General features: G+C 44.4%; 1 protein-coding gene across 1 annotated transcript in view; it reads left to right on the top strand.

Annotated features, from left to right (window-relative positions):
- Positions 1–2,053: 2,053 nt before the first annotated feature.
- Positions 2,054–16,260, top strand: part of XKR8 (XK related 8) — a 63,725-nt gene continuing 49,518 nt past the window's right edge. The window contains exon 1 of the mRNA XM_073616252.1: positions 2,054–2,848. Within this exon, the coding sequence (XP_073472353.1) occupies positions 2,097–2,848 (752 nt within the window). The 5' untranslated portion in view covers positions 2,054–2,096. The remainder of the gene's footprint in view (positions 2,849–16,260) is intronic.

Below are 16,260 nucleotides of genomic sequence, written 5' to 3'. Positions count from 1 at the left end.
TGGTGGTCTGAGGAGGCCTGTAATGCATTGCACAGTGCTCTGGATGGTCTGAGGAGGCCTGTAATGCTGCACAGTGCTAACCACACCAAGCCACTAAGCACACTATGGTCACTACCTTGCTTGCTGAGAGGGGAAACACAGGCTTTATAGGCGGAGCTCCGAGGAATCTGGAAGTTCACTGGAAACATACCGAAAATGTTTTCATCTATGAAATTAACACTAGCAGCGTGGGTCTTTTTCAGTATGTCATATGGACACCCCGGTCTTGGTGCACCTCCGCACACGGTGCTTGTCCCAGATTAATTTACCCGTTTACAACAGGTACAGGAATTTGTCTCCTGCTCCATTTCTTGAGCACAGTCACGCTGGAATTCTAAAGTGTGTCTTATGCCTAGTACACACGATGAAGCTTTTGAAGCGATAGTATGATAATCTAAACGTTTGGCAATCACAACAGCTCATGCGAAATTATCCTAAGGGACAAACATTAAAAATGTTCTCGTACAATGCCAAAACTTACGAATTTCCTTTAAAGTGATTGTAAAAGGTTAGTTTTAAAAAACAAACAAACCTGTTATACTTACCTCCTCTGTGCAAGGGTTTTGCACAGAGTGGCCCCAATCCTCTTATTCTGGGGTGCCCGGCTGGCTCCTCCTCCTCATCGAGTGCCCCCACGTAGAGACAGTTTCCATGGGGGCACTTGTGCGGCCGTGCTCCTGAGTCTTGCTGCAGCGTTCATTGACACAGACAGGACCTGGCCCCACCCCCCGTGTCACTGGATTTGATTGACAGCAATGGGAGCCAATGGCTCCTGCTGCTATCAATCTATCCATTGAGGACCCGAGACAGCGGGTGGAGCTGCTGGGCTTGTCCTTGACGCTGGACCGAACTGGTTCAGGTAAGTAAAAGGGGGCTCTGGGGGGGGGGGGGGGGGGGGGTTGCAGCTGCAGCACAGAAGGTGTTTCACCTTAATACATAGAATGCATTAAGGTGAAAAACCTCGAGACTTTACACAATCTCTTTAGGGCCAGTTAGCACCATAGAAAGGCAGTCCTGATGCGCTCCAGGTGCTTTTTTGCATGCGCGTTTTTGATGCGTTCCAGTGCAATTTTGATGCGTTTTTGATTCGTTCCAGTGCATTTTCCCCTTTTTTTCCCTTAACCTTAAATAAGAACATGGGTGTTCCAGTGCGTTTTTGGTGCGTTCCTGTGAGTTTTTGATGCTTTTTACAGCATTCCTGTACAGTGCAGGAAAAATGCAGCACGTTCTACTTTTTTTTCTGAAACTGGATCACACTGGAACTGCAAGCACCGGTGTGAACTATGCCATTGAAAACCATATAACCTACTTTCTATGCGTTTTTGATGCAGAAAAAAAAAAACGCACTGGACTGCATGTGGTGTGAACCGGCCCTCAATCAGTACCGAAAAAAAAACGGAAGAAGCCTGCTCGGAAATGAAAGAATACATCACAATACAATACAACACATTACATCACTTCTGAAGTTGTATTTTGTCGCATTTGAATTTTCGTAACTTTAGTAACCTCTTCCTTTTCGATATGAGACTAGTGTGCAAGAAAAAAAAAAAAAAAAAAGGACAATCATTTGTCTGACATTCTTATCGTTTTCACGATTACAAGAATTCTTCCGTTAAAGTTGAACAGATCATGCCTTCACATGCACTTAAATCCTGGAATCTCATGCCACAGGGCTAAACCTGGAGGGAATTCATGAAAACTTGAACAGCGGCTGTGTGTGACCACCAATCAGCTTCTATCTGCAGCTTGTTTAGTTAAGCTTCGAAAATGAAAGAAAGAAGCTGATTGGTGGCCACGCACAGCTGCTCAAGCTTTGATCAATTCTCTACAGAGTGTGCATGAGGGGTCCTTATGTGAACCAAATGTATACATTGATCTACATGTGACAGCACTGGAACGCCCAGCCCAGTCCCTGTTATTGTGACACGAGGTAGCAGTCATCTCTCATGTGCTCCTTAGAACAGGGGGAGGCAACCTGGGGCTCTCCAGCTGTTGTAGAACTACAAGTCCCATCATGCCTCTGGGAGTAATTGTAAAAGCCAGCCTTGCATAGCCTCATGGGAAATGTAGTTCTACAACAGTTGGAAGGCCCCCAGGTTGCCTTAGAAGGTTCAGTGACAGAAGATGACAGGCCTCCAATCCCCGCCCCGACTCTGTCCAGGCTCACAGCCGCGCCCCCTCCGGGCAGCTCGGAGAGCAGGATGCCGAGCTGCCTGCCGCCCCGCTATCGGCTCTGGGACCTGATTTTAGCGCTGTGTGGGACGGCGGCCTTCCTGGTGGACCTCGGTTCCGATTTGTACAGCGAAGTGAAGTACTATGAGTCCGAGCAACTCGTGTTTGCTGGCCTGCACTTCGGCCTGTACGTCCTGTCCTCACTTATGCTACAGCTCCTCAGCTGGGGCTGGTTCCGGACTGACTGGAAGGACTGGGCGGCTGAGGCGGCCAATGCAGGGAAGGCGGCCAATGCAGGGAAGGCGGCCAGTGAAGGGAAGGCAGCCAATGGGCACCCAGGAGCGAATGGGATGAGGAGTGCTGAGGAGGCTGAGGGCACGACAAGCTCTGTGGATGCGGCTGTGTGTATGGATGAACAGCCAACAGATAACATAGCCTATCACGAGTCCTTACTACAAACTAATGGGGACATCCAGCAACCAAGTGTCACCACAACGACACCAATGCTTGACAATCCACCACAAGGAGCTGTGGATGATGAAGAGCCCGCCTTTCTTACTCATTTTTATACCTCCCGCATCTGGTGGCAGCCTTATCTCTCTGTACTTCACATACTCCAGTTTGGGTACCCGACTAGGTAAGTTTTACCGTCTATGGGTCTGATTTGTTAAAGTAGTACAAAAAAAAAAAAGTTTGTATACCTCTTATGGGACTTTGTTGGCAACCAAATCTATAGACAAAAAAAGAATTGTGTAAAAATATTTTTATTGAGCTCATCAGATAAAAGTGGCCAATAACAATGGCCTCATCTTAAAACGGTTGTATACTCACAAAAAAAAAGAAAGAAAGAAATGTGTAAGGCAAAGGCATAATGAGCTAGTATGCACCGCATACTTGCTCATTATCAAATACTTACCTTTGATCGAGGCGTCGGCATCGGATCCCGGTCACCGCATGCATGCGGGAGTCTTCTTGCTGGCAAGGTCCGCTGCCTGCAAGGTGAATATCTCCTAAACCTGTTCAGGTTTAGGAGATATTCATTCTACCTACAGGTAAGCCTTATTATAGGCTTACCTGTAGGTAAAAATACGGTATACAACTACTTAAAAAAAAAAAAAAAAAAAAAAAAACAGTGTTACAATACACATTCTCAAAAAAAGAAAGCGGGAGATCAACGATATCAAACGTGAAAGCAAGCACAGTGGTACAAACAGTTGTACTTTGCAGACTGGGGGGGGTGACATCACCACAGCCCGCTTCAACAGGAGTAGCTGAACATGCATCACATATTGTTCTTCATCAGTGAACAAATGTCACTCATCATGAACAAATACACGTTCACCTGCGATCTCTCAAAGAACCCACTAAGGCCCCTTTCACACGGGTGCCTCCGTTCTGCGGAATCCGCTTACTCAGTAGGGGGGGGGAATCGCTCCGCTGATCCCCGCTGAGCAGGTAGATGACAGGTCCGTCTCCACTCACTGTGCTCTCCTCTATGAAAACAGACCACTTGTCCGATCAGAAGAAAACAGACCACTTGTCCGATCAGAAGAAAACAGACCACTTGTCCGATCAGAAGAAAACAGACCACTTGTCCGATCAGAAGAAAACAGACCACTTGTCCGATCAGATGAAAACAGACCACTTGTCCGATCAGAAGAAAACAGACCACTTGTCCGATCAGAAGAAAACAGACCACTTGTCCGATCAGATGAAAACAGACCACTTGTCCAATCAGATGAAAACAGACCACTTGTCCAATCAGATGAAAACAGACCACTTGTCCGATCAGATGAAAACAGACCACTTGTCCGATCAGATGAAAACGGACCACTTGTCCGATCAGATGAAAACAGACCACTTGTCCGATCTGAAGAAAACAGACCACTTGTCCAATCAGAAGAAAACAGACCACTTGTCCAATCAGAAGAAAACAGACCACTTGTCCAATCAGAAGAAAACAGACCACTTGTCCGATCAGATGAAAACAGACCACTTGTCCGATCAGATGAAAACAGACCACTTGTCCAATCAGAAGAAAACAGACCACTTGTCCAATCAGAAGAAAACAGACCACTTGTCCGATCAGATGAAAACAGACCACTTGTCCGATCAGATGAAAACAGACCACTTGTCCGATCAGATGAAAACAGACCACTTGTCCAATCAGAAGAAAACAGACCACTTGTCCAATCAGAAGAAAACAGACCACTTGTCCAATCAGAAGAAAACAGACCACTTGTCCGATCAGAAGAAAACAGACCACTTGCCCCTTTTCATCTGATCCCATCCGATCCGAATGCTGGCCATACACTATACGAAAAATCGTTCAAACCCGGGACGGGAACTACATTTACCTTACAATTTATCGTTCGGCAGAAAATTTCCAAACTTGTTCTTCGTTTTTTCAGCTTTAAAAACATCCCAACTGATTACCGATTTGTGCCCATTAACTGGCTGAAAAACAAACAAACTGTCTAAATGACTGAATTTCGGCCGATTTTTCGTATAGTGTATGGCCAGCATAACACTGTTTCTAGCATGAGGCCATTGCTATTGGACACTTTTATCTGATGATACCACTAAAAATATTTTTATATAATTCTTTTGGCTATAAATTTGGTTAAAAAATAACTAAAGGTAGTAAAGCACTCCCCATTACACAGCTGTAAAAAAAAAATTATATACAGCAAATCATACACAATAGCCTAATGTGCAGTATAAAAACAGTAAAACAATGCAGAAAAATAATAAAAGTGTGTCAGCCTGTTTTTGGCTTCAGGCGTATTTTTTTCTGAAGCCAGTAAACTCCCCAGCATGTTATCCTATGTGTCCATGCACACACAGGTTTTTATCAGCATTTTTTTGGCAGGGGTGTTTTCTGGCTGGAAAAAAACCCCAGAACTAGTGGGTTTTGAGAGGAGTTTTTCAGCTGTAAAAACACTCTAGCTCTGATAAAAGCTATTCTGCATCTATCAGCGTTTTTGAGCGATAAGCTTTTATGGGAGTATAGTTTTGCTAAAAACGCTACTGCAAAAACTCATTCTACAACTACAGATTTATACAGTTAACGCTACTGGCTTTTTATAACGTCCAGTGTGCATGAGGCCTTAGAGATGAGCTTAGGTGTGTTCAGCCTTAGAAATGAGCTTAGGTGTGTTCAGATGCTCTTCTGAAACCCATCTGAGCAAACCCATCAGGAAGATATCACCTTTCGTGGGCCAATCATCTGCAGCTGGGGCATTCCTAGCAGGTATACATGCTTTTTGTATATGTGTGGCTGCAGGGCCTGCCTAAGGCGATTGGTCCATTATAGGTGACTGCTTCCTGGCCCACTTGCTGAGGGGGGTTCTGGAAGAGCATCAGAACACGCCTGAGCTCATCTCTGCCAGCATTAACACAGCATGTGCTAATGGTTTTCTGAGCCCCCCCCCCCCCCCCCCCGTAACTTATGCTTAGTACACATGATCAGAAAATCAGAAGAAAAATACAGTTTTCCAAGTGATCGAACGATAATCTGATCATTAGTACATAATAAGAGCTGATCACGACAGTTAATGCGAAATTATCCGAAGGGACAAACAGAAAAAAAAATTTGTACGATACCAGAATGTTCGATTTTCGTTTAATCAGTACAAAAAAAAAATGAGAAGATCAACACCACACATGCTATGAAACAAAAGAATACATTACAATACAATATTACTATTATTATTATTATTATACAGGATTTATATAGTGCCAACAGTTTGAGCAGCGCTTTACAACATGAGGGAAGACAGTACAATTACAATACAATTCAATACAGGAGGAATCAGAGAGTCTTGCTCGTTAGAGCTTACAATCTAGGATACATTACTTCCGAAGTTGTATTCTGTCCCAGGAGAATTTTCATAACTTTAGTAACCTCTTCATTTTCGATATGAGACTAGCCTGCAAAAAAACGGATGATCGTTCATGCGATATTCTCATTGTGTGTAAGAGGCTTTAGATTTTTTACCTGTTGATCCTGCTGTTAATATTGAACTTATTTAAGTCTAGGTTCACACTAGATGCTTTGCAAATTCGACACCGCATCTAAATCGCATTCCGTCCATGCGAACCGTTTGCAAAGTGTATGTAAAGTTAACAACACCCCACAATCGGTTTGCAAAATGCAGCACGATTTGCAGAATCCGATCGCAAAGGTGTGAACACCCCTGCGATCCGATTCTAGTGCAGACAAAAAAGGATCCTTCACCAGTTTGGTGCAAATATGGTGCAACTTGAGCCATACAAATCCATGGCTCAAATCGCACCCCAGAGACACCGCATGTAACTCGCACAGGAATGTGCTGCGATTTCTGTGCGAATTACATGCAGTGCCTGAACCACAGCAGTGTAAACCCAGGCTCAGTGTCCCTGAATTAATTTCTTAAAAAAATGCAAGCAGGCAGCCTATTTTACAGAGAAGAGACATGCAGTGTCTCCTCTGCAATAAATTACACCTACCTGCCTGCTTGCAGTCTTGTGCAGATTGTAAACAGAGCTGCGCATGCACAGCTCATCTTACATCACTGGCATGGTCCCTGTGTGCCGGGATGACTGACTCCTGCACATGTGTAGGAGTTAGGTTATCCCATGCCAGCCAATTAAGATGCCTAAAAATCAGCACCTGGGGAAAAGAGAATGTCAGATAAATGATTGTCTGTTTTTTTCTTGCTAGTCTCATCTCAAAATATATATGTAACAAATAGGTTACTAAAAGTAGAAAAAATGTTGTACGACTTCGGAAGTGATATGTTGTATTGTATTCTTTAGTTGCCGTGCATGCATGGTCTTGGTCACAGGATTTTTTTTCATACAGATACTATACTATTTAAATGAAAATCGTTTGTTCTGTTATCTTATCAGAAATTTTGTGCTTGTCCCTTTGGATATTTTTGAAAGAATTGTCATGATCGGCTCTTGAAAGCTATGTATTAACAAATAGACGATCGCCCTCAATGCGTTTTTTTTCTGTCCGATATTCTCAACGAGTGTACTAGGCATTGGTAGGAAGGGAAGTGTAGTGCCATTATAACAGACTAAGCTGTGCAGCAAAAGTGGCAGTTAGAGGGTTATGACAAACCATTTACCACTGACAGGGGTGCTTACAAAGACCAGCTTTTATTCATTTAAACATTGCATTTATTCCAAAAGGAAAAAATCTGTTTCTCAAACTGCTTTAAAAATGTTAGCTGGAATTTGGCTTTGATTTGTTGGTCACTTATGTAAAAGTCTATTTAAATCTACTAGTCCATCTAACACTACCCTCTGAAGACAATGCTGCTGTCCAAGGGTGGCCCCATTGCATCTCCTGCAGAGGAGCCACCCTAAGACAGGAAGTGTGTTAGTGGCCAGATCGCCAGGTGAAAATAACAGGCTAAAAACAGAACACTAATGCAGCCACCTTATTTTTATTTATTGTTTAAAAATAACAAACATGTTATACTTACCTTGCTCTGTGCAGTTGGTTTTGCACAGAGCAGCCCCAATCCTCCTCTTCTTGGGTCCCTCGTCAGAGCTCCTGGCCCCTCCCTCCTGCTGAGTACCCCCACAGCAAGCAGCTTGCTATGGTGACACCCGAGCCAGCCCATTGCTCTGTGTGTCTGTTCATACATGGAGCTGTAGCTCGGCCCCGCCCCCTCTCTCTCCGCATTGGCTCACTAACTTTGATTGACAGCAGCCAATGGCGCCTGCTGTGTGTCTCAGCCATTCAGGAGGGAGGGAGAGTCCCGGACAGCCTAAAGCAGGGGACTCAAACTGGCGGCCCTCCAGCTATTGCAAAACTACAAGTCCCATCATGCCTCTGTGGGAGTCATGCTTGTAAATGTCAGCCTTGCAATGCCTCGTGATTTGTAGTTTCGCAACAGCTGGAGGGCCGCCAGGTTGAGACCCCTGGTAGTCTCTCGTACAACATTACTGAATAGAGAAGGGGCTCAGGTAAGTATGAGGGGGGCTGCTGCACACAGAAGGTTTTTTTTATCTTAATGCATAGAATGCATTAAGATTAAAAAAACTTCTGCCTTTAGAACCAGTTTAAGGATTGGTAAGCTGCAATATATAAACATTATTTTTTGTTTTTAGGTTTAGGTGCACTTTAACTTGCAGTATCACATCAAGCCCAACTCCAAACGGATAATTATATTTCCCTTTGGATGGAGTGGAGAAGGGTTAGAGACCCTGTCAGGTTTTTATTGCTGTCTGTGTTCCCACTGGGCAAAAACTCTTGTTTAGTAGAGTGTGGAAGGGCCAAGACTTCTGACTTTTTTTTTTGCTGCTCTTTGCATTTTTTTTTTTGCCCTAGTGACACTGACATTTCTTTACAGGAACAGGAAGAAATAGAATATTCTCTTTAGTGGGGCCACAGATTGAGATAAAAACCTGAGAGAAATTTGAATCCTATCCCATCAAAACATAAAACATTTGGCTCATTTACACTATTGAATTACAGCAATACATGTATGGTGCAGTGCCATTCGCATGTGCACCGCAGTGCAGCACAGTGCATAGTGTATATTGCAATAAAATGCAGTCTGCCCATTGCTGTGCATTTCAGCCCATTTGTTGGGTTGCAGCTCACAGCATTATGGTGCAAATGGGCCCTTAGGCTTTAAAAAGGTGTATATCAAGTAAAGTCTGATTCACAGATTGCTATGTATAAATGTTCTTGAAATGTGACAGCGGGTAGAGAAAAATGGTGGAGAATTGAGGGGTTTGGGGGTGCAGGAGCATGTTACACCTTAAATAGGTAAATGTTTAAAGCCCAACAGGAGTAATTCTTCTCCACTTTTATCTAAATAAAATAATTTCAGTGTGCTTTACATGCTCTTGGAGTGTATCTATGATCAAAATGTAAAACCATATATTTATTGCACATTGTATTTCAATTATTTCTCACCTACTCATATTAAAGGGGTTGTATGGGTTTGTTTTTTTTTTTCATATAACAAACATGTCATACTTACCTCCACTGTGCAGTTAGTTTCGCACAGAGTGGCCCCGATCCTCCTGTTCTGGGGTCCCCCGGCAGCCGCATCATTGGATGTCATTGACAACAGAGCGAGCCAGTGACTGCGCTGCTATCAATATATCCTATCTATCCAATCAACGGCCAGACTCCGTGGAGGAGCGGACACCGGGGGACACGCACTGCAGGTGAACGGGCTCAGGTAAGTAAACGGGGGGGCCGTCATTGCTAGGTGTTTTTTCACCTTGATGCATAGGAATGCATTAAGGTGAAAAAACACAAACCTTTAGAACCTGAACATCCCCACACATTCACTTCCTTCAATTCTGTGACACGTGTTCACTATGCCCTGTGAGTAGAAACTGCTCTGTCACAGAACTCACAGAGCCTGATTTTGTACTAGAGGTGCCAAGAGGAGGAGTTTCAGGAGGCGGAGTCAGTATAGGAATCACAGCTTGCAGGCAGGGAGGTACCATGGGATATGTGAAAGTAAAGCATGCAGGGAATCCAGGAAGTTGTGGAAAGAAATGGCCAGCAGACAGGCAGCATTCACAACATGAAAATAGATTTTTCAAGTAAGCATATTGGATTGTCAAAAATAACTCATGTTTGTATTGTTATTGCAATGCTGATGTTATAAAAAGAAAGTGTACACAAGTGTGACACATAGAATTCCTTTAACCACTTCAGCCCCAGAAGGATTTGCCCCAGGGTGGATTTGATTTAAATCACAATTTAAATCATGATTTAAATCATTAGTAAAAAGGCTTGATTTAAATCAACTCGATTTAAATCATAATTTTTAAAGAGCAACTGTAATTTCTGTCCTCTGCTCCTCCTCTGACCCGCTGTTGACTCACCGACAGTCCCATTCACTTTAATGTGATGGCTGGTGATGTGGCAGTGACACAACAAGGTGAGGGAAGTGGCGGCAACAGGTGAGTGGATGCCCCGCTAACAGGCACTACCATGATGGATCTGAAATTACGGGTGCTCTTTAAATGTAAGGGCTTATTCTTGCTGGTTCTTTAATATTTGCAAACAAAATTAAGGTTTCCTATTTAGAATAAGAAGCTGTCAGATTAGAAAAACAGCGATATCAGAACCGATTCAGTCATATAGTTTGTAGTGTACATAGACTTGCAAAATAGGGGGATAAAGAAATATTCCTGAACTTTATTTTATCTTATGGCTACTGTGAAATTGTGTGAATGCAGTAATGCAGTGCGTGTTATCTCAGCTTGCATTCATTGAATGAGTTTACCAAAAATGTAAATATTGCAGAATATACAGCCTCATGCTACATAACTAAGCTCCATTTTATACTGAATAAACTAAATTATTAATGTATCTTAACCACTTCCCGACCGGCGCACGCCGATGTACGTCAGCAGAATGGCACGGCTGGGCAAATGGACTTACAGGTACGTCCATTTGAATTCCCCGCCGTGCCAATGCGTGCGTGCCGGCCGGGAGCTCCATGAGTCGGGTCGCGGGTCCCGCGGACTCGATCGCCGCGGGGATACCCGCGATCGCCTCACGGAGAGGACGAACGGGGAAACACTGATGTAAACAGCATCTCCCCGCTCTGCCTAGTGACAAGTGTCACTGATCACAGCTCCCTGTCATCGGGAGCAGTGATAAGCATAGTGACACACACAGCCCATCCCCCCTACAGTTAGAATCACTCCCCTAGGACATACTTAACTCCTCCCCGCCCCCTAGTGGTTAACCCCTTCACTGCCAGTGTCATTTACACAGTAATCAGTGCATTTTTAATCTCACTGATCGCTGTATAAATCACAATGGTTCCAAAAATGTCCGCCATAACGTCGCAGTCACAATAAAAATCGCTGATCGCCGCCATTACTAGTAAAAAAAAAAAAAAACGAATAAAAATGCCATAAAACTATCCCCTATTTTGTAAACGCTATAACTTTTGCGCAAACCAATCAATAAACGCTTATTGCGATTTTTTTTTTTTTTTTTTTTTGGGGGGGATATTTATTATAGCAAAATGTAAAAAATTAATGCGGTTTTTTCAAAATTGTCGCTCTTATTTTGTTTATAGCTCAAAAAATACAAATCGCAGAGGTGATCAAATACCACCAAAAGAAAGCTCTATTTGTGGGAAAAAAGGACGTCAATTTTGTTTGAGAGTCACGTCGCATGACCGTGCAATTGTCAGTTAAAGCGACGCAGTGCCGAATCGCAAAAAGTGCTCTGGTCAGGAAGGGGGTAAAATCTTCCGGAGCTGAATCAGTTAAATCAAAAACTGTCTTTAGATTGATATTTACTCCAAAAGCATTTTATTAAAATAAATGTGATAAAAACCAAAAAATCTGATTTTTTAAATTTTTTTTTAAAAATCATTCATTTATATCCACCCTTAATGACCAGGCCATTTTTTGCTATACGGCACTGCGTCGCTTTAACTGACAATTGCGCAGTCATGCAACTCTGTACCCAAACAAAATTGACATCCTTTTTTACCCATAAATAGAGATTTCTTTTGATGGTATTTGATCACCTCTGCAGTTTTTATTTTTTGTGCTATAAACAAAAAAAGACCAACTAAAACTAAAAAAAAAAATAAAAATAAAATAAAATATTTTTTTTACTTTCTGCTATAATACATATACCCAAAAAATATATAAAAAAATATATTCATCAGTTTAGGCTGATATATATTCTTCTACATATTTTTGGTTAAAAAAAAAACCGCAGTAGGCGTATATTGAGTGATTTGCACAAAAGGTATCATGTCTACAAACTATAGGATAGATTTAGGGATTTTTTTAATTTTTTTTATTGTTTTTACTGGTAATGGCAGCGATCTACGATTTTTAGTGGGACTGCGACATTGCGGCAGACAAATCTGACCCCAAATTACACTTTTTGGGGACCAGTGACATTACTACATTGATCAGTGCTATAAAAATGCACTGATCAATGTAAAAATTACACTGGCAGGGAAGGGTTAACACTAGGGAGCGATCAAAGTGTGCTCCCTCAGCATGTTCTAACTGTAGGGGGGGTGGGCTGCCAAGAACATGACAGAGATCACTGTTCTCGATCACTGGGAATAGTAGATCTTTGTCATATCACTAGGCAGAACGGGGAATCGCCTTGTTTACATAGGCAGTTCCCTGTTCTGCCTCTTCTCACTGCGATCGCGGGTCGCTGGCAGACATTGAGTTCTCCTTGCACAGACTGACATACAGGTATGTCGATTCATGCAGGAGAGCCGATCTTCCGCAGTATATCTGCGTGAGCTGGTCGGCTAGTGGTTAAAGTGGATGTAAACGGCTAAAATGAATAAAGCCTCTAAAGTGTTGACTAGTCTCGACCCAGAGCACCTAATGTGGTTCCTACCTGAATTCTCCTCCCTCTGTGATCTCTATGAAATACTACTGACAGTCTAACTCCACACCAAGCACTCCAGGGAGACAGACCCCCCCCCCCCCCCCCAGCACACAGAAGGAGATTGACAGCCTCAGCTGTGGATGTTTCCCTGTGAGTGTGTGCTGGGGGTCCATTCCCTCCATTCAGGTCTCAGATTACACTAAGCTCTGCTCTCATGCAGTGCAGTGTGATGTCAGATCTCCACCCCCTGCCTTCTAGAGCTAAGAAAAAAAAAGCCTTTGATCTGTGGGTTTAAGGATGTAGAAGAGAAATGACTTCAGATAAACATGTACAACTTATGTAGGAGGATTTGTTTCATCTCTGTGTATCACCAAAGGCTAGTCACTACTGGGTATATGTTTACAACTACTACAAAAGTGTTTCTTTTACAAAACGTTTATTGGCAAAGGCAAATAGCCATCCCCTGACAATGTCTATTACAACAAAATGCATTGAGTGCCGTGGTGCTTTTAGCAGTTGTCTCTCTTCATTTTTGTGAGCACCTGTCTGTAAATACATTAAATTATTCCTTTTAATATTACATTATTGTTGCCTCTGTTTACCTTCTTATTCGTATGGCGCTGTGGATGGATTGGGTAATCTTTGAGTACACCTTACATAGTTGCCAATAGTCCCGAATTTCCTGGGACATTACCGGGATTTAGACCCTTTTCCCGATTTTAGTGTTTCCCGAGAAATGCCCCGGGAAATCCCTTTTATCACGATTTTCCGCCGCTGCTAGAGGTCAGCGGCCAGCGGAGACATTTTCCAGAAGACCAGACGACTTAGAAACAAGAAGTGGAACATGCCGAGTGGCTACAGTAGGAATAGAGCTACGGTGACGCTCACCGCCCGCCCCTGGTCTGTCTGTCATCTGTGACCTTTTGTGAAAAGTGGTGGGGGTGGGCAGTGCCGCAGCTCAATTTCTATTGTAGCCGGCTGGCTCCGCCTCTATTTTGTTCCCCCTCGGCCTTACTTCAGTATGGGATATAGAAGGGCTCCAATTGGGGGGGGGGGGGGACACCTAAGAAGTAAGGAGGCACTCCGCTGGGTGGGGACACAGTGACACCTGAGATGTAAGAAAGCACTCCGCTGGCTGGGGACAGTGACACCTGAGATGTAAGAAAGCACTCCGCTGGGGACAGTGTCACCTGAGATGTAAGGAAGCACTCCACTGGGGACAGTGACACCTGAAATGTAAGGAAGCACTCCGCTGGGGACAGTGACACCTGAAATGTAAGGAAGCACAAGGAGGCGCTCTGCTGGGGACACCTGAGATGTAAGGAGGCGCTCTGCTGGGGACACCTGAGATGTAAGGAGGCGCTCTGCTGGGGACACCTGAGATGTAAGGAGGCGCTCTGCTGGGGACACCTGAGATGTAAGGAGGCGCTCTGCTGGGGACACCTGAGATGTAAGGAGGCGCTCTGCTGGGGACACCTGAGATGTAAGGAGGCGCTCTGCTGGGGACACCTGAGATGTAAGGAGGCGCTCTGCTGGGGACACCTGAGATGTAAGGAGGCGCTCTGCTGGGGACACCTGAGATGTAAGGAGGCGCTCTGCTGGGGACACCTGAGATGTAAGGAGGCGCTCTGCTGGGGACACCTGAGATGTAAGGAGGCGCTCTGCTGGGGACACCTGAGATGTAAGGAGGCGCTCTGCTGGGGACACCTGAGATGTAAGGAGGCGCTCTGCTGGGGACACCTGAGATGTAAGGAGGCGCTCTGCTGGGGACACCTGAGATGTAAGGAGGCGCTCTGCTGGGGACACCTGAGATGTAAGGAGGCGCTCTGCTGGGGACACCTGAGATGTAAGGAGGCGCTCTGCTGGGGACACCTGAGATGTAAGGAGGCGCTGTGCTGGGGACACCTGAGATGTAAGGAGGCGCTGTGCTGGGGACACCTGAGATGTAAGGAGGCGCTGTGCTGGGGACACCTGAGATGTAAGGAGGCGCTGTGCTGGGGACACCTGAGATGTAAGGAGGCGCTGTGCTGGGGACACCTGAGATGTAAGGAGGCGCTGTGCTGGGGACACCTGAGATGTAAGGAGGCGCTGTGCTGGGGACACCTGAGATGTAAGGAGGCGCTGTGCTGGGGACACCTGAGATGTAAGGAGGCGCTGTGCTGGGGACACCTGAGATGTAAGGAGGCGCTGTGCTGGGGACACCTGAGATGTAAGGAGGCGCTGTGCTGGGGACACCTGAGATGTAAGGAGGCGCTGTGCTGGGGACACCTGAGATGTAAGGAGGCGCTGTGCTGGGGACACCTGAGATGTAAGGAGGCGCTGTGCTGGGGACACCTGAGATGTAAGGAGGCGCTGTGCTGGGGACACCTGAGATGTAAGGAGGCGCTGTGCTGGGGACACCTGAGATGTAAGGAGGCGCTCTGCTGGGGACACCTGAGATGTAAGGAGGCGCTCTACTGGGGACACCTGATGGCATTATGGTGAGTTGAACTATTTCATTTTATATTACAATGTAATAGAAATAATGCACTTCAATCACCCTGACACCATAACAACCATGGTGCCAGGATGATTGAAGCACTAACACCAGGTGTTTTGAGTATCTTTATCTGCTGATTGTTAAACTTTCTGGAATACACATATTTCTATTGTGGTGTAGGATCTGGGCCTGCTGTCCCTCCATTCCTCTTTTTTTTTTTTTTTTTTTTTTTTTTTTCTCTCTCTCTCTCTCTCTCTCTCTCTCTCTCTCTCTCTCTCTCTCTCTCTCTCTCTCTCTCTCTCTCTCTCTCTCTCTCTCTCTCTCTCTCTCTCTCTCTCTCTCTCTCTCTCTCCCCCTCCATCCCTCATTATCTCAGACTCTAACCACACCCCCTTTGAGTCACACCCCTTTAAGCCACGCCCATTATTACACTTAACCCACGCCCATGTTCGGCACTTTGCCCGCCACATTTTCGTTTCCCTGCTAGGCCACATCTACACATCTACAAATGAATGTCTGCCCCCTAATTATAATAATAATACTCGCCCACAGACAAAAAGTGTCCCTATGAATTTTTTTACAATGTTGGCAACTATGACCTTATAAAGAGGACAATGACATTTTTAATAGATAATGAAAGTGGCCTGGATGTTAATGCAATAAGATCTCTTTGGACCTCTTATGATATAGCGGTCTTGCTGTTCCGTAAGAAGAGTGTGTACCCGGTGGTGTGGGGAAGAGCAGCTGGCATTGACAATGAAATGTACCTTGGCACAGCACTTTTCATTTCAATGTGTTTGTTAAATTTTTCAAAATGTAAGGGTCGTACATTAGACTGATGTGTCAGTACATAGCACCTGAGCACAGTGCTAGCACAGCACTTATATGTCAGATTCCTCACTTATGTATTTATGGACTTGGTTTATTCAATTCGTTTCACCTTCTGATATACAAATTGCAAATTTGCTGTTTTTTTATTATATATGTTGCACTTGTGAATTTATTCAAAAAATAAACAAATTTTTGTTTTTTTTAACCTGTTCTCATTAAGTATAGAGGGGGTACGCAATCGCTTTAAAAGTGGAGTTCCACTGTTTGTTACATTTATTTAAAGTCAACAGCTACAAAAAGTGTACCTGCTGACTTTTAACAGACACTCACCTGTCCTACAGTCCAGCGATGCGGCTGCCCGAAGCCTCGCTCCTCTCCCCGC

Source organism: Aquarana catesbeiana, linkage group LG02, assembly GCF_042186555.1.
Source record: "Aquarana catesbeiana isolate 2022-GZ linkage group LG02, ASM4218655v1, whole genome shotgun sequence".
Taxonomy (NCBI): domain Eukaryota; kingdom Metazoa; phylum Chordata; class Amphibia; order Anura; family Ranidae; genus Aquarana; species Aquarana catesbeiana.
The sequence above is the reverse complement of the archived record's forward strand: the minus strand, read 5'-3'. Positions and strand labels throughout refer to the sequence as shown.